This window comes from Suricata suricatta, chromosome 4 (genome assembly GCF_006229205.1).
Source record: "Suricata suricatta isolate VVHF042 chromosome 4, meerkat_22Aug2017_6uvM2_HiC, whole genome shotgun sequence".
In the NCBI taxonomy this organism is placed as follows: domain Eukaryota; kingdom Metazoa; phylum Chordata; class Mammalia; order Carnivora; family Herpestidae; genus Suricata; species Suricata suricatta.
In genome coordinates this window covers 82,820,435-82,842,484 of record NC_043703.1, presented here as the reverse complement: position 1 = coordinate 82,842,484, position 22,050 = coordinate 82,820,435, and the positions used below count along the sequence as shown (strand labels likewise).

General features: G+C 42.5%; 1 protein-coding gene across 5 annotated transcripts in view; it reads left to right on the top strand.

Annotated features, from left to right (window-relative positions):
* Positions 1 to 20,161, top strand: part of MRPS9 (mitochondrial ribosomal protein S9) — a 60,433-nt gene extending 40,272 nt beyond the window's left edge. Inside the window, exons 5-11 of one of the 5 annotated variants that reach the window (XM_029937093.1) lie at positions 1,280 to 1,359; positions 9,557 to 9,642; positions 10,677 to 10,752; positions 13,159 to 13,324; positions 14,380 to 14,392; positions 18,066 to 18,287; positions 19,902 to 20,161. In XM_029937093.1, coding sequence (XP_029792953.1) covers positions 1,280 to 1,359; positions 9,557 to 9,642; positions 10,677 to 10,752; positions 13,159 to 13,324; positions 14,380 to 14,392; positions 18,066 to 18,287; positions 19,902 to 20,109 — 851 coding nt within the window. In that variant the 3' untranslated portion in view covers positions 20,110 to 20,161. Of the gene's footprint in view, positions 1 to 1,279; positions 1,360 to 9,556; positions 9,643 to 10,676; positions 10,753 to 13,158; positions 13,325 to 14,283; positions 14,393 to 18,065; positions 18,288 to 19,901 lie in introns of all 5 variants that reach the window. The other 4 variants (XM_029937092.1, XM_029937094.1, XM_029937096.1 and 1 more) reach the window with 4 other exon arrangements.
* Positions 20,162 to 22,050: the final 1,889 nt, after the last annotated feature.

Genomic DNA, 22,050 nt, shown 5'->3' with positions numbered 1-22,050 from the left:
CAACAGAAAGCATAGTATCAGAAAATTAATGGGTTAATGACTCTCTTTGCTGGATGAAGTGATAACTTGGATTTCATAGAGATGAAATTTCTGCACATTAAAAAGATAAAAATTCCAGAAGGAAATACAGGAAAATAGTTTTTAGAAAGCCCAAAGTCTTAAAGCATGCTCGCTGGAGGAGTGATGTTGTCCCTGAGGAGGCATAAAAGGGTGCATAGAAGGTGAGAAAAGTCTGAGCTGTTACAGTGTTTATGACCCTCCAAAGGGCCACCGTATATATCCACAGATACGCAGTGTATTTGTGGTATTAAAATTTCATGGAGAAGGAGGCATTTGAGGGGGAGAGATGCTTCAGAAGACTTCTTAGTAGAGGTTTTAGTGAAAAACAGTCAAGAAATGGTGCCAGAGAGGAAGTGACAGATTCTGTAGTATGTGTATATATACATATATACACATATAACTTATTGATTATGAAAGACACTGTAAACCAAATTAAAAGGTGAATGACAGATTGGGAGAAGAGAGGTTTTAACTTTTGTAATGGACAGAGGAGTGTACCTTTAACATACTGGTGTTCCCACAAATGGTTAACCAAGAAACAACTCAGCAGAAAGGGCAGAGGACTGGGAGTTAGGTTTAGTTTTTTTAGTGCAGTGACTCCATTCCTCAGTTTATTTGGTGTTTATCAAATGTGAATGACCATCTGTATTTCAAAAGGAATTACACATAACACCTTGAGGGGCCCCTTCTGTTTTAGATGGGTAAACTCTCGGAGGTATGTCACCACAGAGTTGGAACAAACAATGTGGCATGGAAAAATCCATTTAGTTTTTTCTTTGTTATATTGTGCTTTTTCCTAGTTTCCTGATTGTAAAACATCATTGACGTTATTGATTTTCCTTTTAAGGACTATGGGAGCATATTGTATTTGCAGCCAAACTTAAATCTTTTTGTTCTAACAAGATGATTTTGCCTATTTTATGTGTGTTTATTTAAAACATGTTATAGAAATTCTCATGGTGAAATATATAGGAATATTTTATCAGATATAAACATTGTTTTATGTTGTGAATACGAAAATTGTGAATATCCTGAATCTTTACATGTTAAACATGCTGACCTAAATATTAAAATACTATATATTAATGCTGTTTTGTTATCTTAAAAGTTAATCAGAATTACAGGCATGTCTTAACTTCAGTTCAGTACAGCTATTTGGGCTGTCTTTCTCCGTGTATATTTTTATTTTTGTTTATTTTCTTCATCTGGCTTTTATTAGCGGTCCAGTGGGGAGAAGATGGCCGTCCATTTCATTTCCTCTTTTATACTGGCAAACAGTCGTATTATTCATTAATGCATGTAAGTATATTACATTTATGGTTAATAATAGGAACTGTAAGGTAAGTGACTAATTAATTATACCAGAGATTAGTCAGCTTTGGAACTTAACCTTGTATGTTTCATATTGAACTAAAACTAAGATGTCTAGAGGTAGGGCAGTATAATGAAAGGCTTTATATTTTACTAATTCATTTTTGCTGATGGTAAACATCATAGAATTTATGTCAGGGTGGTTTGTTACTCACAAATTGAGATCGTTTTAGGAGATAGGTGCTCAACTCCGTAATCATGCACGCGTGTGCATCGAAGGTGAGACGCAAAGCAGGAGAGGGGACGAGTATGTGCTGTCAGGGGCGGAAAGGCACTTACCGCAGGAAAGAGTCAAATTGTTGTCTGTGCTTTTTGCTTATTCATATATAATCTTTTTGTTTTCAGAGGTGAATGCAGGGTAGGACTCTAGAATTTGTGATTTCAAGAGACCTAAGAAATGATTTTATTGCACCTGGACTCGCAGCTGCATTTGAGTGTACTGGGGCCCGCTTCTGTTTTGTTTCAGATCTCTAAGTGTTTGGTGGCAAATTTAAGAATTCCCTAGGGTACCAGGAATAAAGACTGGATGCTAACATGCAGTTTTCAACAACAGAACCTGTTTCACCATAAGAACACGATGTCAGGTTTTATTTTCTTCATTATATGATTTTTAAAAGTTATAAAAACATTCACTGAGCTTCCCCCTCCCGCCAACCACCCCCCCCCCACCCCAGCCAGATTTCAGGTTACTTGAATCCCAGGCACACATTCACTCTGCCTTTTTAGAGTACTCTGGTGTTTATTTGTGCACCACAGACCCAAAGGACAAAATCCCCACTTGTCAGGTACATTTATTTCTTGGGGAGGAAAAAAAAAAGAAAACCTTCTTTTCGCTTTTTGTTGACCTTGGGCAAATGAGCTTCTTGCCCTGGCAGAAATGAAATGAATGATAAATGTAGAGTGTGTCTTTGCTGAGTAATGGAGCTGCGCTGGCGCCGCGCCGAGCTTCTCCGCGCCGCCCGGGGCTGCCCGGGGACCCCTGCTGCTCATTTAAATAGGTATGTCAAATCTGCCTCCCAACGCCGCCGGTTTGATCTGTGGTAATATTTGTGAAGGTTCCATATGGACTTGAGCCCCCTGCAGTGCTAAGAAATAATGTACAACGCTTCATGGTGCAGACGCAAATTTTCTCTGAAAAGGGATGCAGTGCTGCGTTTTAGCTGTCGGAGGGGATGATGGAGCTGACGCGCTAGGCCTGTCAACTTGTTACACGGATGGGTTGCACGCAGCGAAGCTGTGGAAAATCTGTGCCTTTTAACTTTTCTACTTAATCACGGTTGTAGCATTGCCTTTAGACTGTATGCTACATTAATTCTCTTCCTGCCTTCTGCCTTTCATCCCAAGTTTCACGGAAGAAAGTAAAGCATGCAGGTCTTGTGGAAGAGCCTGATCAAACAGCTGTCAGCTGACAGGCCGTTTGCATTTGTTTGGGCTGAGACTGAGCAGCCCAAGGGCAAGATGTTCTGTTGCGTTCCATCATAATGAAGAAATTACACATTGTAAAAGAGGCCCAACTTTTATTTTGGCTGGTATGTGTGTTTTAGAAAGGTGCTGCTCCAGAAACTGGTAGGTTTCCCAGCCGATGAAATACTACCATACTCTGACTAAACCTTCAGAGTGCATCTGATTAATAGACGTTTTTTTCATTTTGAGTAATTCAGCATCTGTCACACAGAGCAGTCTTTGGGCTTTTCTGTTTCCGTTAAGTTCAGTAATTTAGGTCCGGTTTATTTCATCAGGTGTTTTGACTCCCCAAGCAGGGTGGGGCTTACCTAGCCCACACCGATGAATCACAGATCTTCCGGCTTAACTCAAGCATTTTAATTTAGACAATTAATAAACCTGTTTTTGCCAATTTTTTTAATGGAGTTTTAAGGTAAACTCATTTGTGAAAAAAAGGATAAATGCTTTCCTAAATACGTGTCGGTCGCTTTAGCATCTCGTAGGGCCGGTTTTATTAATTCACAGCTGCAGCCCCTGCCTCGTTTTCCAGATCATCCCAGACGCTCCCTTTTGTGCTGCCTTCTCTTGGAGGGGCGTGGATGCTGTTCTGTTCCGTGGGAGAGCCACCCCCGGACTGCTGTCCCACGTAGCAGGGACTTGGCCCCCACAGACCGTGGCAGGCATTAAACCAATCCTCGGAAGTGTATTGTTGTTACCGCGTCTCTTTGTTGTAATTTCTTAACGCAGGACTAGGTAACAGATCCTGAGCCAAACTCGGTTTTTATCCTTGGCCAGCTGTAGTCACGTGAGTCGTGGCAGTCAAAGCAAAAACAAAACTCAAAAAAACCCCACAGATCTAGGTCATGTGTGCAGTTCTGCCAGGAGGCCTTTCTGACATCAGTTAACCGTTTTTTATCTTCTGTAATAATGCCAGTTCCTCGTTTCAGAATTTGGTCACTGTATAGGAAGCTCATACATACCTTCCAGCAGCGAACACGAGAGCCCTGGTGTGGCTTACGGTGAGGGAGAACGTGTAGTGCTTTACTGAGCGCTGTCTCCACTGGCCTTTCAGTAGTCCATCGGGCTTTGTGGAGGAGCAGGGACGATTTTGAGGGAAGATGAGGATGAGAAGAAAGCAATTTATTGTTCCCAGAAGTGAAGTAGGATAGGAAAGCACAAAGTGGAGGAAACGTGCTGATCTGTGGCGTTCTCAGACCTCGTAAATGTGTTTTACACTCTAACGGTTGTTATCCCTTTCGTGGGAACTTCCTTTTTCCTATGGAGACAATATATGTCCTCAGGTTCCTGGGAAAGTCAATAAAAACCCATTTCTTTCACCCATATTCACTCAATGGTGAGTATGGTGTACATATGTAATATGAAATGTATAGAACACTACAAACAAGTCGTGTCCAAGGCAGTAAACAGTGTTAAGAAAGAACTCAGACACTCCGGGAGTTTCTCCAGGGATGACTGCGTACTGGACAGGGGGCTCCAGGCTTGCTTGGCACTGGCTCATCTTCTTATCTCACCCAAAATGGATAGCTTTCCATTTCCTTAATAGCCGTGTGACGAGTAGCACTTGTATACTGTTCTGACATGATTTAGAGTTTCAGTTTAGGGTTTTAGCAGCAGCAGGAGGAAGCAGAGGGAGAATGAGAGAAGTTTCCTGAAACAGTAGAGCCCAAGTGTAAAGGAAAGGGAAGAGGTTTTAAAGCAGATACATGTATTTGTGCAGAAAAAAAAACGCTGTACGGGGACCGACTGAGCTGGGAGTAGCCGAGGGCTGGATGAGGGAGAAGACTGTGTGTGCATAGTTAAGGGACAGGCCGGAAGGGCAGTCTGCCTTTGCGTCAGCCAGCCGGCCGGGGCCACGTACCCCTTGTCCACCGCAGCCGGGGCCTGGCCAGGCCAACCGTGCTGGTGGCAAAGAAGGCTGGACCCATGAGCAAGACACCTGCAGCCTAGCAGTCATGACAGAGTTTGGGGCAGGGCCTTTAATTATAGGAAAATGCTAATTCCCTGTTACTCGTCAGTACATACATGTTTTTGAAAATTTTTAAATCTGTTCACTAAAAGTGAGTTGAAAACTATTTAAATTCATTACAGGAGGGGATTATTTGACTCTGAAGTGGGAAACCCTTTGTAAAATATGATTCATTAAGTCCAGGCGTGTCTACAGCAGCCTTTCTCAAAGTGGTTGCTGAGAAACACAAGTTATGAAGTATCCTTCATGCAGGAGGTTCTGAAGCTGAGTGAGTTTGGCCGTGCGGCATGTTGCTTACTGGGGAGCTCTGCCGAGGAGCTACGGACAGCATGATAGAGAAACCTGTTGTAATAACCCGCTAGTGCTCAAACATCAGGCCACGGAACCCTTTCTACCCAGAACACCTTAACAGCCCATGAGGCCCGTGCTTGGGAAAGGCAGTACTGATGTTGCACCCAGTTGTCAGATGTGTTAGGCGTTTCCTGAACTTTTACGGAAGCTCCCTCACCCCGCGTTTGAAGATACAATTGTGCATCTCTAGAAATGGCTCTGGGAATTGAGTCCCTTATGGAAACCTCGTGTTTCAGGACTAGCTTTACAGTAAACAATGGGTGATTTTCAAAGTATTTCTATAAATTGAAGGAATTACATGGCCAAATATGAAATTTGTACCCAAAAAAGTATGAAATTAAGGAATAAGTAGATCTCATGCATTTAAACTATTCTGCTGAAGTGAAAAAAGGGTTAAAATTTGAAAGAAAATCAAGTAATTCTAATCCTGATAACTTATGCATAAATGAGATTCATTTGCCTTTTGAAAGAAGGCTGGCTTATTTATAAATTTTCTGGTTTATTTTAAATGACGTAAGTAATCTTCTGTGTTCATAAAGCGCGAGAATGGCAGCCCTAGAAACATGTAGCTTCGTTATGTGAAGATCCCAGATTCCCAATAAGCCAGAGTCCTGGGGACTTAGTACCACAGGATTCTTATGTCGTTGACATCTCTGTACTCCTGTGGTGAATATTTAAAATTTTTGATAGAGTGTTTTTATCTTTAAAAATGGAGTTAAAATAGTGATCCTTCTCACAATGAGGTGTTAGGAAATCACACCTTTAAAACGGTGCTGACCTGATCTCTGCGTGCGTGCTCTTTTAAGACTGTCCAGCTATAGCATATTAACGGTGAGAGCAGGGCTCTAGGACGACAGTGTGTCCTTGGGACAGGAGATGAATAGCAGTAACTGTGATAAATGAATCATATGTTTGTTTTATTTCATTTTGTATATGCCAGTAGCCAAGAAATTGCAAAGATTGCTAGTTAGGAAATTGATTTTTCTGTGATTTTTTTTTTTTTTTAACAAATACACATTTGAAGTCTGTTACCTTTCTGTTATTTAACTAGTATCTAAGATAATTACTGTTAGTTTATTATTGTATGTTTTAGGTATCAAAAACACAGTTGACTTCCTATACCACCCCCACAGGAAATTTTATTTGTTTACCCTTCCTAAACTTGGAGTTTCTACATGATTAATACAGCCAAAACAGATTTTAGAAGGATACTAAAAATTATATTGCTTATGCTCAGGGAGGGTTTAGTTTAAGTATCCTTTTTCTGCAACCTGAGCATCTGGTATTTTCAAATTAGGCACCTTCTAAATTTGACTCATACATTATGGAAATCTGATGACACGAGGGGTGGATAGGCTTGCTTTGATTTTATGAAATATTAATCATAGCTGTGATTAATGATTCAGCATTTCACATCTGGGCTATTCCTGTCATATTTGAAAAGTATACTATTAAATACAGTATATAAACTTAGGATAGGTGGGGTCACTCTAATTCTCTAGCGTCCTTTAAAAAATTAAGTGGAAACTTAACAATATACCAGAAGCTACCAGTGATAATCTGTGATGTTGACAGTTCCTGACATATTTTATACCCTCAAGGATTTTTAGATGCACGTTAGTACACATCTCTTCAGGGAGTTGAAGCTATAGAATCTACTTTCCAGAGAGCTGTTGTCTCTAACCAAGATAGAATCTCAAGAGCGGTTTTATTATATAGAGAAGAGAAAGAATAAATAGTACACCAGTAAAATTGTTTCAGTTGTTAGACTCTTGAATGCCATACCTCCCTCCAGCGGTCACTCCTTGACCATTACTACAGGACAGGCACTGCACTAAGTACTTGACCCGTGTTTTCCTGTTTGAAGAAGTATGTGGGGTGGTGTAATGAGAAGTGTGTAAATTGATGGGTTACAACCATCAGAGTATAAGCATCTGCCGTAGATGAATAGAACGTACGTTTGAAATTTGACATGTACTTTTCATGGGTGGTTTTTTCATATTACACATTTTTTTCTGATTATTTCACTCGCAGTACTTAACAAATTATTATGGAGCTAAATATAACCCTGGAAGGTAATAATAGTATAGTGGAAAAAACGGGATGAAGAGTATGGGCCTAAAAATTGGCCCAAAGTCACTAGAAAATGGTGGTGACTTTAGCATTCTACACATTGACTTGAAATTTGACTGACTCAGGCCAATTATTATTATTATTATTATCATTCTTATTATTGCCATAGTCATTACAAAAGATAACAAAAGGACCTTACAAGCAGGGGAGGACCTCTTTATTACTATTGTTGGTTTTCTCTTGGATTCATATTTTGTTAGCTGTATTTGAAAGATATAACACGTCTGACTTACATACTCTCAGAATCTCCAGACTCTGAAGCAGACCAGAGGGACTAAAACATCCCTTAACCAGACGCTGAGGTGTGGCAGTGTGCCTGGGGTCCTGCCTGCTGACGGGTTTGTGCCAGGTGCCATTACAGTGCTCCTGGCATTGTGTCTCTTCTACTTCATACAAGTGGAGCAGTATTTGTTCTGTAGGTTGTCATTTCTTCCTTTACCTATTCCTTTATTTTACCTATTCAGGGCACTTGAGAATTACTTTCTCGAAACAGTTGCACAGAAATGGTTCTGATATGGTATCCAGTTGGGGTCACAGCCAGTATCCTAACCTTTTAAAATGAGTTAAAGGTACCCTAAGCACAGTCAAATGAGGCTTAGCCATAATTCTTGCAAGAGAATCAAAAGTTCTTGTTACAAGTTCAAGTTCTTGTAACCTTTTAAGTTCAATAGCAGGCACGCATAGTCCATGTGGGTGGTTCACGCTTGCTTTTGCTTTCTTTGGGACGGACCGTTGTAGTTCTGCCTCTACTGGTGATGCATTTATACATTAGATATGGTTGTAGACATTGTTACACTTAATACGGACACTAGGGTAGAATTGACTGATTTGCCCCTTCGCGCTATTATGTTGACCTAGATAGACTCTTGGTACTTCTAGTGTTTAGATCCAAGCTACAGTAATATATCTCTTGGGATCATCATTAAAACAGGTGGCTGGGCGCCACCTCAGAGTTCCTCATCTGAAAGTACAAGCTGGGACCTGAGAAGTTCTATTTCTCATCAATTCTAGGCTTGTGTACTGCAGCTTCTTCCCTGGGAATTTATCTTTAGAATTACTGAACCGATGATAGTTTCTTTCACTTTATTTGGAATACTCATGTACACTGTTAACATATGCACTGGTACATACAGAGACTGGGGCAAAGGGGCATTTACCCTTTTCGAACATATATAGAGAGAGAGAGCAATTTAATCAGAGCCCACAGGAAGTTGCACCACAAAAATTTGGAATTCTTAAGACTGTGATATGGATGGACTTGTCCATCAGTAATAAGTCATGTTTTCGTGATCTGACATTAGCTAATGGTACTGGAGGGGTCATGATCAGCAAGAAACAAAGTCCTGTTGTCTCTAGTTTATGTTTTGAAAATGTCTACTTATTAGGTATCAGTTTGGTAGATGATACTAAATTATAAATGCATACACATTGGATGTGAGTTCTCAGTCAGAAAACTGGGAGACAATTTGCATGACTCTACTTTTGTAAACTCATTTCTTGGAAAATGTATTTTATTGATAATCTTCATTGCCAGATTATTGTTCTTTACAAGTTCTAGCAAAATGGTAGTTTTCCCCGTTTGCATTATAATTTAACAAATGACATATACTCACAGACTTTGTTAGAAAGTAAATTAATGGAAAGAAATCAAATAATGAAAAATAAATAGAAAATTTTTTTAAAATACAGCTAACATGGTGAGGACTTAAATATTATGTAAATATTGAATATTAGATAAGTAGTTCAACTGTAAATACCATAACTTTTATTGGTTAATTTCCTAACCTCAAAGTGCATATTGCCAAATAAATTATGATTTTTTTTTTTTACAGGAAAATTTTTGGTGTGCTTGTGGAACTTGAAAATAGTTGTAGCTTTGTTTTGTTTTTACCAACTTCACTGGAATTTTTTTTTTAGAGTTCTTTATAGAGTAAATTTCTTATAGGATAGAGTAAATTTTTATAGGGTTATTTAAAAATCAGTTAAGGTATACTACTGTGTATGGTACAAAATTCTCAGTGAAATTACTCTACTGTCTTTTACTTTGAATGAGAAATAGTATAAATAAAAAACCGTTTTCAGTATTATTTGCTGTGCAGCTAGGTTATGTGAGTAGGTCACTTCTGAAATGAAGGCCGCTCACAGGGAAAGTAGGAAGTAGAAATAATTACTGTATTTGTTATTTTAGCATATATGTTTTATTTGCTACAGGAAACATATGGAAAGCTGCTAGATGTAGAAAAACGTCAGAATCAGTTACAAGCTAAAGGTTTATTTTCAGAAAACACTAAAACCAAGTAAGTTTTTCTCTTGCTTGAAAACATATGAAAAATTGGGAACTCCCGGGTGGCTCAGTCAGTTAAGCATCCAACTTCGGGTGAGGCCATAATCTCCCGCGTCAGGCTCTGTGCTGACAGCTCGGAGCCTGGAGCCTACTTCAGATTCTGTGTCTCCCTCTCTCTCTGCCCCTTCCCCACTCACACTCTCTCCCTCTTGTAAAAATAAATAAATGTTTTTAAAAAAATGAAAAATTTGAACCAAAAACATGACACTTGTCATTGGTGTTTTGGGGGCATATTTAAAACCTAGCAATTTGCTCAGTATTTCAGCATTAATCATTGAAGTTAGGGGTCAGAACAAAAGGTGAGTTTTTTGTTTGGGAGAAAATAGATATTAAAGTTATTTTTATGTTACTCCATTCCAGATTTATGTATTAAATGGCACTTAAATTCTGTATTTGAAAATGATGTCCTTAGAATTTTTGTGGATGTAGCTGCCTATTTATTGAAATACCAAGAACAAAGAGTTGGACTTCCATTTGGCAGTGGAATTAGATTGGATCTACCATGAAAGAGTGTGGTAGATTAGATTTGTCGGCCTGGTTAGTCACTTAACTTTTTCTTAGGCAGAGGACACAAGTGTTTGAGCATCCGTGGCTTAAGTCGTAAATCCTACCCATGTCTCTTTGGACTTTATTACTACATTACTCCACTGACAGGCTAACTTTGTGTCAATAACTTCTCCTTTAAAGTGAATTGTGAAAAATAAGACCATTTTAATGTTTAAGAAACCTGATGCCTTTTATATCACGTGAGCTCCACAGTGGCATGTTTAAATCCTCAACAAAACACTTGCTAGACTGCATATCTTTTCTTAAGTAGATTGAGGGCATGAACAAACACTTCTCAGAAATAGTTTGCTTGGGTTTTAATGCTTTAGAATACAAAAATTTGTTTTCCAATCAAGAATCGCTACTACATGTGGGATCTTTTGTGATAGAACTCTAATTGCATGGTTAATTTAAAAGAGAATATATGTGATATTTTAACAGAGACCTGATTGGCAGCAGATGGCTGATTAAGGAGGAACTAGAAGACATGTTAGTGGAAAAACTGTCGGATCAAGATGTGAGTAATTAATCTTTTAAATTTAAGGGGACTGTGCCGTAAGAATGCAGACAGTCACTGCATCTAGGATCGTCATCGTAAGGTTTCCCAGACGCAGGTGTCCCTGAGACTTTTCCGTTCTAAGGCATATCCATGGCCAGTTTCTGCCACAGGGCCTTGTGGTCAGGGAGGTGACATGCCTGGTGTCCAGGTCCTCCAGTGTAAGTGCCTTTGTGTGCCCTGCCTGTTCCAGCGGACTGTGGCACATGTCAGTTTTTGCCTTTTTTGGTAAAGGCAGATAGCTCATTTTACAAGCTAATGGTAAGCATAAGGAACCATCACAGGTCAGGTCCACAAGAATGGGGCACCCAGGGACTTGCAGGCAGTCTGCTGCTCCCCGGCTCCCCTGCACTAGGGTCTAAGAGGCAGCAGTTTGCATCCTGGAGTCTGCAGCTCCACCTGCATCAGCGTCCTTGGGATGCCGGTCAGAAAATGCAGTTTCCCCAGACTCAGACCTCCCTCTTACTTTCTGGAGATGTGCTCCTGGAATTCCTGTTTTCAGCAGCTCCCCAGGGAGAATTCACCGCTATAAAGTTTGTGCCCCTGCTTTAGGTTTTAATTAGAGTCTTCTTTTGCTGAATGTTCTAATACATGCCAATATTATCAGAGGAGATTTGATGTTTTAAATATGCTGATGTTCTAAATTTAGATCATTCCTAGAAGATTTGAACGTAAATTTCACAGATTGTTCCAAGAAGGGTTTTTTCTTCCATGGCACTGGCTAACATTGTTAGTACCTTGCCACCCGTGTTGATTTTAAGGCATGTACTTAAATTGCTCTTTTTCTCGTTTAACATATTGGAGAAATTAATGATTTGGAAACGTTGCCATTTGCTTAACAAGGTGTCAGGCAGTTGGTGAGCGGTGGATCTGGAGTTAATTTCTAATATCCTAACTGCCAAGTCAGTACTGCAGCCTGGATCTAACCGAAAAATCTCTCTTTTTCATTGAACGCATCATTTCATTGTTTCTTCTGTTTTCTGGCTGCTTTGATTTTCATACTACAAGTTTGGGATTGTTGGTTGGTTTTTTTACCCCCCCCCCACTTTGAAGACAATCCCAAGGACTTTTTTACAGGTGTGTAACAGGGAAGAGAAAACAGGTAGATACATTTTATATACATATACATGATATGTGTGTATCATATACGTAGATAGCATATGTGCATATGATAATCTTCTCTACTTTTGGGGTCTTGGAACTGCTGGCTGTTACCAAGCTGGGAAGCACAGGGCGAGGCAGGGACTTTGTAAACCTTCCCCCTGGCCCCTGAGAAAGGCCACGCAGTATGTGTGGGTGCTCCTTCTTAGCACACAGCCAGTGTGGGGTGCGTGGGGAGGAGCGCTGAGAGCCAAGGACACAGGACTGTAAGTGGAAGGTGGGAGCGGAGCGCTGTCGGGCCTGGTGCCACGCGTGGCGATGTGTGTCCCCCTTACTCAGAGGCTCTTCTGTGATAACAGCCCGGGAAGCAGCAGTTGAAGCTGTCCGTTTAATCTTACTGGTGAGGTTTTTCCACATTTCAAATTATTAATGGTGGATGTTCACAATAAAGTCAGAGGTGACAGAGGAGGATGGTTTTTAGGGTTGACGAAAACATAAATAAGCTTATCAGAAATTGGGTCTCGCACTTCACATTAACTAAGGATCTCCAGTATAGTTGTCTCCTTCTGCATAAGCACTTTAGAGTGATTACTCTGGCTTCTAATTTTAAGGGGTTAATACCAAGTTGTTTACTTTCTAATCACATGTTCGAGAACTATTAAAAAAAACGCACAGAGTAGCAGGGATAATTTATTTCAAGAGGTTGCCCTTTAAGTCAAGTATCTCTTGAATTTTTAAATAGCTTGATTGTTCGGTTTTAAAGGAAATCATAAACATTAAAGTAACACAGCTTGAACAGCTAAAGATATATTTGCCAAATATATTATGAAATATAATTTAAGAGGTACATTTTCTCAAAATCAAACTCTTCCCATTTTGCTGTACATAACTTACTGGAAATTTATTTTGAACCTCCTCTTGATCCAGTTAATAAAAGAGTAGAAATTACACTTGAAGATCATCTCAATATTTTTTTTATTGAATTTAAATCTCTGTTTCATGTAATTATAATAGAGAAATTGATTTTTCTTTGCCTGGCAAATGTCTTTCGTTTCTTAAAAGAAAAGCGTGGGCACTGAGGATCCACAGGGAAAGGGGTGCATCTGCATGCTGTTCGAAAGCAGCGTGAAGGTGCAGGAGTGTCAGCCTGTCAAAATTCATCAAGAAAAGCAACATTGGAAAGAGCAAGTCTACAAAAATAGAAAAAATTTAGCAAATGCAATTACACTTGCATCTTCGAATGAATTTTTATTTTATTGTCTGCAGTACGCACAGTTCATCCGGCTGCTAGAAAGATTATTGACAGTGCAGCGTGATGCCGAAGAAGAATTTGTGCAGCAGTTTCGTAGGAGTGTAACTATTCAATCAAAAAAGCAGCTGATTGAACCTTTGCAGTATGACGAGCAAGGAATGGCCTTCAGCACAAGCGAAGGTAATGACACTGTGGAAAGAAAATAAATTTAGTGAAAACGGAGAAACTACAATTATTTTTATTTGCTCTTGCTCCCTGCTATTCATTTGAACCATTGGAGGGTTTTTTTCATTTTTTGTTTTTTGCTGCTGCTATATTGGATACTCTGATTTTTAAGGCTCTACTGAAGAAGTTTTAAAAACCTGAACTGTTTAATGAATGTCCCAAGAAAAAAATGTGGGTGTGTACCTACACAATCACATTAACACTTTATTTTTTACAGATTTATGTTCAATCTTTTTATTTTCACCTTTCCAACTGCTAGAAAGAGAAAATGTTCATAACAAAGGTTTCCTTTGGAAAATGAAAATGCTCAGGGAATCTGCTGTTAGAAACCGAATCCATGAAACATGGTCCTTGCCGCACTACCTCCTTGTAGCCATGCACCTTCATTATGATGCATCTTTTAAGGACTGACCCTATTGGATGATAAATTTGCAGCTCTTCAAAATTGAAGAAACTGTGTTTTCAGAGAAATGGACCTTTCTCCGGATTCCTTTCATTTCTACTGCGTATATCTTAGCATACCACTTATATATTTGCAAAAGGTATCGGATTAAATCCATTCTGATTGATTATAGAAGACAAACACTGTAAATTGGTTGTTTTTCTCAAGTAACATAAATACATATGGATTATCTCATTGCGTATTGAAACTAATTGAAAATCATTGTGGTATTCCTAAAATGCAATTGAAGAACAAAATTACCCCGTAATAAGCTTTACTACATTGATTATGGTATGGGTGCCGGTTTTGTTTTTGTTTGACTAGTAATAGTTACAGAATTTCCCTCCACCCCATTTAATATTGTCATTCGGGGGGGGGGGGGCGTCTCTAATGTCCTTTTACCTGTCTAAAAGCATTGGCCTAAAGGCCAAAGTCTTAAAGACTTTCCCTAATAGAAATTTTATTTTTAAAGGTAAAAGAAAGAGTGCAAGGGCAAAAGCTGTTGTTTATGAGCATGGGAGTGGAAGAATAAAAGTAAATGGAATTGATTATCTGCTTTACTTCCCAGTGATGCAAGACAGGTTAGTATTTGGTACCGCGGTTGCTTCTTGTCTTTATATTAAGGTAGATTCTGATTTTCTGATTATATATGTCTGAATGATAGTTTCTCTTTACCAGTGTGATTAATTTATCAAACTAGCTAGAGGAAAGCTATCACTATTTTTTATGCAGCTTTCCGGGTTTTGAAAAAGCATCTCTAGAATTCCTCATCCATTGAATCTTCCTCCTCTCCTCATCAGCTCCTACTAGAAGTGGAACATTTGGGATGTATCTCACATTCTGAAATGCGGACCATGCTAGAATGGAAGAGGAGTAGACTACCACCTTGTGTTTCCCTCCTTGAGGGGGTGGATGTGCACAAAACAACAAAAACCAACCTTGGCCCTTACCATCACAAATATTAGAAAAAGTCCACTTAGTCACTTTGGATTTTTTCTTACTCAGAGGAAATTGATTATATACTGAGCAAGCGAAGAAACCTGACATTTATGCGTTAAAATAAGAACTCATCAGGCTTTGCTTTAGTTCCCAGTGCTAAATATGGCAGCATTAGTTTTTGAACTTTGTGGCCCATGGAGAAATAGACATAAATCATAAATAAGTATTACAATTCAAGTCCTCCAAATATGCTTCTCTTAGATCTCTGTGAGTCACTATCCAAAGGCCTCTTTTGGAGACGGCTGGTATATTTCTAGCAGTTACTATCATTATCCACAAGTAACACAAGTTACTTTTTAATCTTGTTTCCTGAATGTGCAGTGTGCTATTTAAGGTGAAAAGGGGCAAAGCTCTTAGGATCCCAATGCTTACGTAAGAAAACGAGGACCCTGTTAATGTAGGGCAAGCTTCTGTGAGTACTTACTTCAGGACATGTATGTCTATTTTACTGCTCGTGTGTGTCAGAGTCAGGGAGTAACCAACGGTATTCAACCCCATTCAAATGGAGTACACTAGTTCTGCCATCCCTCTCGCAGGGAGATGGATGGTGGAGGAAGCTCTTCTTTCCCTTGAGAAAAGCCAAAGAGAGACCCAGAACTCGAGCATTGGGAAGTGCTTGGAGTGCCATTTGACCCAGAACCTGTTAGTTTGCTTTCAGATAGAACTCCTGGTGATTTAACAAGTCTCAGTTATGGCTTGATCTCCTAACTGAATGGTATCCTGACAATCCCGAGAACTTGTTCTTCACTCTGAAGTCAGCAGGCATTTACTAAGGATTGCTCGTGTGCACAGTCATGTTCTGGGCGTTGTAAAGAGATCAGAGCTATTTAAGATATGATTTCTGTCATGAAGAAACTTCTTCCCTGGGAAGCCTAAAGCAGGCTTGTCTGTAAGTGGTTGTAGGGATTTGGGGCAGCTGTGCTAGCCGTGAGCTGGCCTCTCTTCAGCGGCGGCCACTCAGGACCTTACAGACTCCGTGGCAAGGTGACCACTAGCCAGTGGGAAGACAGCTGGACGGAGAATCAGATGATCTTGCCTCTAGTTCTGTTTCGTAGTTGTGTGACCTTATCCCAGATCACTTGGGTCACTTGACTAGTCCGTAGGACTTCATCTCTCAGATGCTCTCCTGAAAGTCTGCTGCACTGCGAACATCTCCCCAGGGCCCTTCAGCCCGTTTGCACAAACACAGCGGAGGGATCAGTGGGAACACTGACTGTATTGCCTTCCAGAGTGATCAGAAAATTTTTATTCATTCGTTGATTCACTTACACATTTCTTACTACATGCCTAGCACTGTGGAATGCAAGGATTAATAGCCCTTCTGATTTGGAAAGGCCTTTGCTCCATCAGCTGCCACTAGAGCAACTCTTGATCATCTGTACGAAGAAACACAGCACTAGCCACGTAACAGGGGAGATAAGGTTGGCATTCTAAGCAGTCCCCGAAAAATTAGAGTACCCATTTGTACACATGCTAAGTTATAGACTTCTGAATTGGTGCCATAAGGGGTAGTGTTCAGAGAAGATAGAAAGGAAATTGTTTTATTTTTTTCAAAATAACTTTGATTACATGACAAAGAACAAAAGAAGATTGATTCTGTTAAGTCAGGATTTCCTCTGAGATGCCAGAGGGAAGATGAAGTCTGCTTTAGCCTGGGTTTGTTCGCATTCCAGAGCAGTTAGGTCATTGCTGTGTATACTCCTTTCCCGGTGGGTGTTTTCTCACCTACTTACAGATTTAGTTTTGTTCCCCCGCCCCCTCCGAGATGGTCTGGCCGCCCTGACCACTCCACCCTGTCACCGGAGTGTATCTGGAGCAGACTGTAGGATGTAGTTCTTCTGAATTTCAGTCTAGGTTTCTTTATATAAACATTTGTTAGGGACTCTTAGAATTTTAGGAATTAAGACAGATAAATGTTTATGCTCCCAAACACATGGATGAGCAGAGTTTCTCTTACTAATGTCTCTTCCCTGTCACTAACCACTTACCCGTGTTCCACAGTGGAAGGACCTCCCATGCAGAGATACGTGCCCCACAGGCCAGTGGTGTCTGTCTTGGCCTCTGTCGGCAAAGTGAACTGGTGGAATTACATTATCAGTCTCTAAGTTTTCTTTAGTTATTATGATAATGTGTCTATTGCTTATAGTGGTACTGTTTTTATGAATTCCTGTTTTTGATTTGGTTGCTTTATCCACAAAAACAACATATATTGAGCTTGTTTCAGGCCTGTGTTTGTTGTTGTTTCATCCCTATTGAAACAGCATCCCTGTTGAAACAGTACTATTGCAAACTCCAGTTAAACTGTGTTCTTGGAAAGTCTTGTTCAGAGAGCAGGTTCGGCCCGTGCATCGGCATGCGATTATTTATTTTGCTCATGTCTGAGGAGGACCACTGGGATGCCCCGTCTGCATCAGTCTTCCTGCATCAGTGTGGGATGATCAGCTCTATTTGGGGTCCAGAACGCTATGCTGGCAGATTAATGAAGCAAATGCAATATAAATTGGCTTTGCTAAATAATCAGTAGAGGTATTAAGGCAAAACAGCAGAATCAAAGTACCTGACAGAGGCAGTGGTGAGCACTGTACCTGGTACCTAAATGGTGTTCAAATGCTTGCTGGGTTGAGCAAGAGAAGGTCCAGGGCCATGCTGCATGTATGTTCCAGTCTCTCATGCTCGGGTGCCCGCCCGGGGCCAGGGGGGCACTCAAGGCTGCGGGAAGCAGTCCTGGCCAGGGTGGTGCACCTGGCACCAGGCAGGTAGTGGGATCCCACCCCTTCGAGAACTAGTACTAGGAATAGGTGTTTGGGCAGAGAGGAGAGGAGTTGAATGTGGTGCTGGTAATTTTAAAAACCAGCCATGCCAGGATGAGCATCAGACGTTACACAAGTATTTATGGCACACGTTGTTTAGTGAATCCAGGTGGTGTTTGGTACTGCTTGGTGACCAAATCCAGAGGGATTCCGCCGAGTAGGGGAGTTCCCCAACTTTGAGACTTCTTTATGGGGTTATCTTCAAGCTGCGCGGCATTCTCGTGAGAGAAAGGGGGTCAGCAGGGAGAGAGCATATACTGCTCTAGCCTCGCTGTCAGCAGAGCCCTCTGAATATTGGAAGTACCAGTAGTCCTTCGCCTGGTGGGTGGGTTGTGAAGCGCGAGCGCTGGCGTGCCTGACGCGCTTTTTATAAACGCTGAGGATGTGGGCGGTTCATAGAGCAAGTATCTTTATAATGAACTACCTTCCCCTGTGACATGTTTAGAGAACAGTTGATGTTCCCTTTCCACTTCCTGGACCGGCTTGGAAAACACGACGTGACCTGCACCGTGGCGGGCGGCGGGCCGTCTTCGCAGGCTGGAGCCATACGCTTGGCGATGGCAAAAGCCTTGTGCAGTTTTGTCACCGAGGAAGAGGTCGAGTGGATGAGACAAGGTGCCCGCCGAGGTGGGAGTCGGTGGGGGAGGGAGCTGTCTCCTCGTGACCTGTAAGTGTTCCCGGAAATCCGGTTGCTGGCTTTGCTTTTCGGCTCCAGGGCAGGATTTTTCAGGTGTGATTTCCGTGAGGTCAGTGTGGGTTAGAAAAAGAAAAGGAGGCCCTCCCAGCGCCAGCGAAAGTTGTCTTTCGGCCTTTAAGGCCTCACCTCTTACCCAGGCTGGCAGGCGCGCCTCCACGGTGTCTCAGGTGAGCCGGTGACTGCTTTATCACGGAGGTGTGTGACTGACTGATGGAATGACCAAGCCCACGCTGTTTCCCACATCATCAGAGACACTTGTCATTCCACTGTGACGTGACTGAGAGCTTTATGTTGTCTCACTCACTGCGGCACTCTGTCACCTCATCGTGAGCACAGGAGTCCGTGCAGTGTGAGGAGGACTGGGCGGTCAGTGTGGCCATCGCACCGCTTAGCACTTACTACAGATCAGGGCGGCTCTAGCCGGAGGTGGCCCTCCAGCTGTTCAGAGAGGGAAGAAAGCACTGTGGGTACTCAGCCGGCTGCATGGCCTGGGTGAGTCGCTTAGCGCCTCTGTGCCCGCAGCTCCTCTCTGGGCACGGAAGCTGGCTTTCCCGAGGGAGCCACCGGGTCCTCACTCTGTGCTGCAGATTTGCGCCACGCATGGCTTCGGCTAGTTGAGCTGTCAAGTCTCTCAAATTGATTGTTAAGAATCCCACAGGGATTCATATCTAATCATTAAAGTAACTTGTAGGACCTTAACAGTTCTGCTAGTTTGACTTACTGTGTATATTGAAAAGTAATAAAGTGTTTTTACTTATAATTCAAACTAGAATTTAGACAAGTCATGTCTGCATTTTGTCCCCAAATACTGTTTTACTCCATGCCTTTAAAAGACATGTAAATGCGAAAACTTACATAACAAGTGACTGAAGTTTGCCTTTGCTTTAGGGCCATTCAAATACTGCTAATAAGATACCTACACACTTGTGCAGTGAAAAGAAGTGCTGGTGTTGGAAGAGTAAAAAAGGCCGTGGGCTGTTTGCATGTTTATCAAAGCCAATGTTAAGAGCTTTCTGATCCATGGCAGTTTTGAAATCTGTGGTTGCAGCCACCACTTGGGCACGTTATTTGGGGCATATGCTTGAGAGTAACTCGTTAATTGCCTAGAAATCTTAATTGCCCCTGATGATTAAGAGAGTGAAAGCTTCCAGAAGTTTCTTTTCTCACATGGTTTGATAAGTCATGCTGCATGCTTGTATATTCATGTTCTTAGTCTACAGTGTCCATATTCGTCCTCTTACTTCACCACACAGTGCCTCTTCCGCCTCTCCTCTCCATGAGAACTCCCAGGCTTGTAACAGTAAGCGGGCGAAGTAAGTGGTCACAGGAGGGACCGCCCGCACGGGAGCAGACAAGTTGGACAGGCTTAAAAACCGACAGGGACCCATGGCCCTTGTGGATAAGGAGAACAGATTCAGTGTAGCTGGGGTTGGTCTCGAAATGGGGAGACGGTCTTAGAAGAGGGAAGGCAGACCGCTGACCTGAGACTTACTCCGGGCTGGTACGTTGTTACTGGGCTGGTTGCTCCCCGCTAGGCAGCGTGCAGTTTCCTCGGCTCACAGCGGCTTCTCTTTCTCGCCGCAGCGGGACTGCTGACCACCGACCCACGCGTCAGGGAGCGGAAGAAGCCGGGCCAGGAGGGCGCCCGCAGGAAGTTCACCTGGAAGAAGCGCTGAGCGCCCCTACACAGGCTGGGAGAGGAGATGCCGGTGTTTGTGCCCACGTGCGGCCCACGGACGGGAGAGATTTGCCGGCCAGTGTGAGGGCATGTTGTGGGATGGTTTGTTTTTAAAGGCTACTTTGTAAAGGTTACCTTGTAAATACAGTTTTTAAAACATGTTTAATTTCCCTCTCTTATTTTTTAAACTTTCTCAGAAGGCAGTTTTAGAAGCATGATTCATAGAATGTTGACATATTAGATCTGAAAGGAGCATTCAACAAAATCTAGTCGAGTTCCCTCATTTTGCAGATGAGAAGGCCCAGCCTCCAAAGTGAAGGGACTTACCAGCGCTACACTGCTAGTTTAGTAAGAGAGGGAGACCAGAACTCGTTTCTCCTGGTTCTGTGGCTTTCCCGGACGGCAGTTGTCACACACTGTTCAAACTGAGAGATAAAGATGCTTGCTCACTGAAATACGGCCATTTGTAGGAAAGTGGATGGACCTTGAGGGTGTCATGCTAAGCGAAATAAGTCAGGCGGAGAAGGACAGATATCATATGTTTGCACTCATGGGTCTAACAGGAGAAGAGGAGAAACCTAATGGAGGACCACGGGGAGGGGAAGAGGGAAAGAGAGTTGGGGAGAGAGAGGGACGCAAAACCTGAGAAACTATTGAATATTGAAAACGAACTGAGGGTTGAAGGGGGAGGGGGGAAAAGAGGTGGTGGTGATGGAGGAGGGCACTTGTGGGGAAGAGCACTGGGTGTTGTATGGAAACCAATTTGACAATAAACTATTTAAAAAAAAAAAATGCTTGCTCAGAAGAAGGAAGGGAGTCGTGAGCGTATTCCTCAGGAGCTGGAGAGGGCTGGGCTGCCGGCATCAAAGGTGGTCAGTGGCTTCGGACAGTGGGCGGGTCTCTGCCGGCCCCTGGCAGCCACCAGCCTCCTGTTTCTGTGGGTCCAGCTTTGTAAAGATGCTACAGAGGAGCGATACCATGTGGTGCTGGTCTTCACGCAGCTTCCTTCCCTCAGCATCACGCGCCCCGCGCTAGGTACGTGCTTTCAGCTATCAGAGGACCCGTTCTGAGGACCTCACATGGTGGTGATGATACTGCACTACGTGATGGAAATGTGCTGAGAGAGAAAACCAGAAGCGTTCCCACCAGAAAAGGGGGAGAGGGGTAACTCTGTGAGGTGGTGGCTGGGTTAGCTTCACGGTAGGAACCCTGGCACGATCCATGTGTGCACAATAGAGGCCCCCCACCCCCATCCTGGGCATGCGCTCCCAGACGCCCAGTGGATGCCTGAGAGCGCGGATAGTACCAAACCCTGTATACGGAGGGCTTTATCCTGAACGTAAACATCTGTGATAAAGTCTAGTTGATAAATTAGCCATAGCAAGAGATTAACAATAATGAAATGGAACAATTATAATATGCTGTAATAAGAGTTATGTAAATGTGGTCTCAGAACACGTTACTGTGCTGTACTCCCCTTCTCATGATGGCAGAGACAGTGCAATGCCCACGCGAGGTGGTGCAGTTAGGCGAATGCCCTGGGCATTGGGACGTGGCGTTAGGCCATGCTGACCGTCTGGTATGGAAGCAGGAGGACAGCGGTTGACCTCAGGTCTGAAACCACAGATAGGGGGGATTACTGTATACCGCATCATTGCACTCTGCATCTTAAATACATTAGCACACCTCCGTGAAGCTGCAGAGAAAGCCAAGTGAAATTAAAGTCTGTAAGCCCTCCCTGCAGTAGTGTAAACAGGAGTCTGACCCAGGGGAAGTGCTCCCCCAGCCCAGAGAGGTCTTAGCAGATGTGTCTGAGGACAAAGATCCGGAGACTCTGAAGGAAGGTGGGTAGGCCAGGAATTCAGAGGCGGAAGAGCAGAGGTGGGGGCCCAGGTGCTGAGTCCTTGACTGCAGGTGACCCTGGGGCGGCCCGCAGTAGCTGTCCTCGGGTCAGTGGCGGGGAGGGCTGCTTCCCCAGGACAGCCTCTGTACCTGCGTTGGGTCTGAAAGATCACAGGGTTTTTGGCCAACAGCCGGACTCCTCAGTCATAGCTA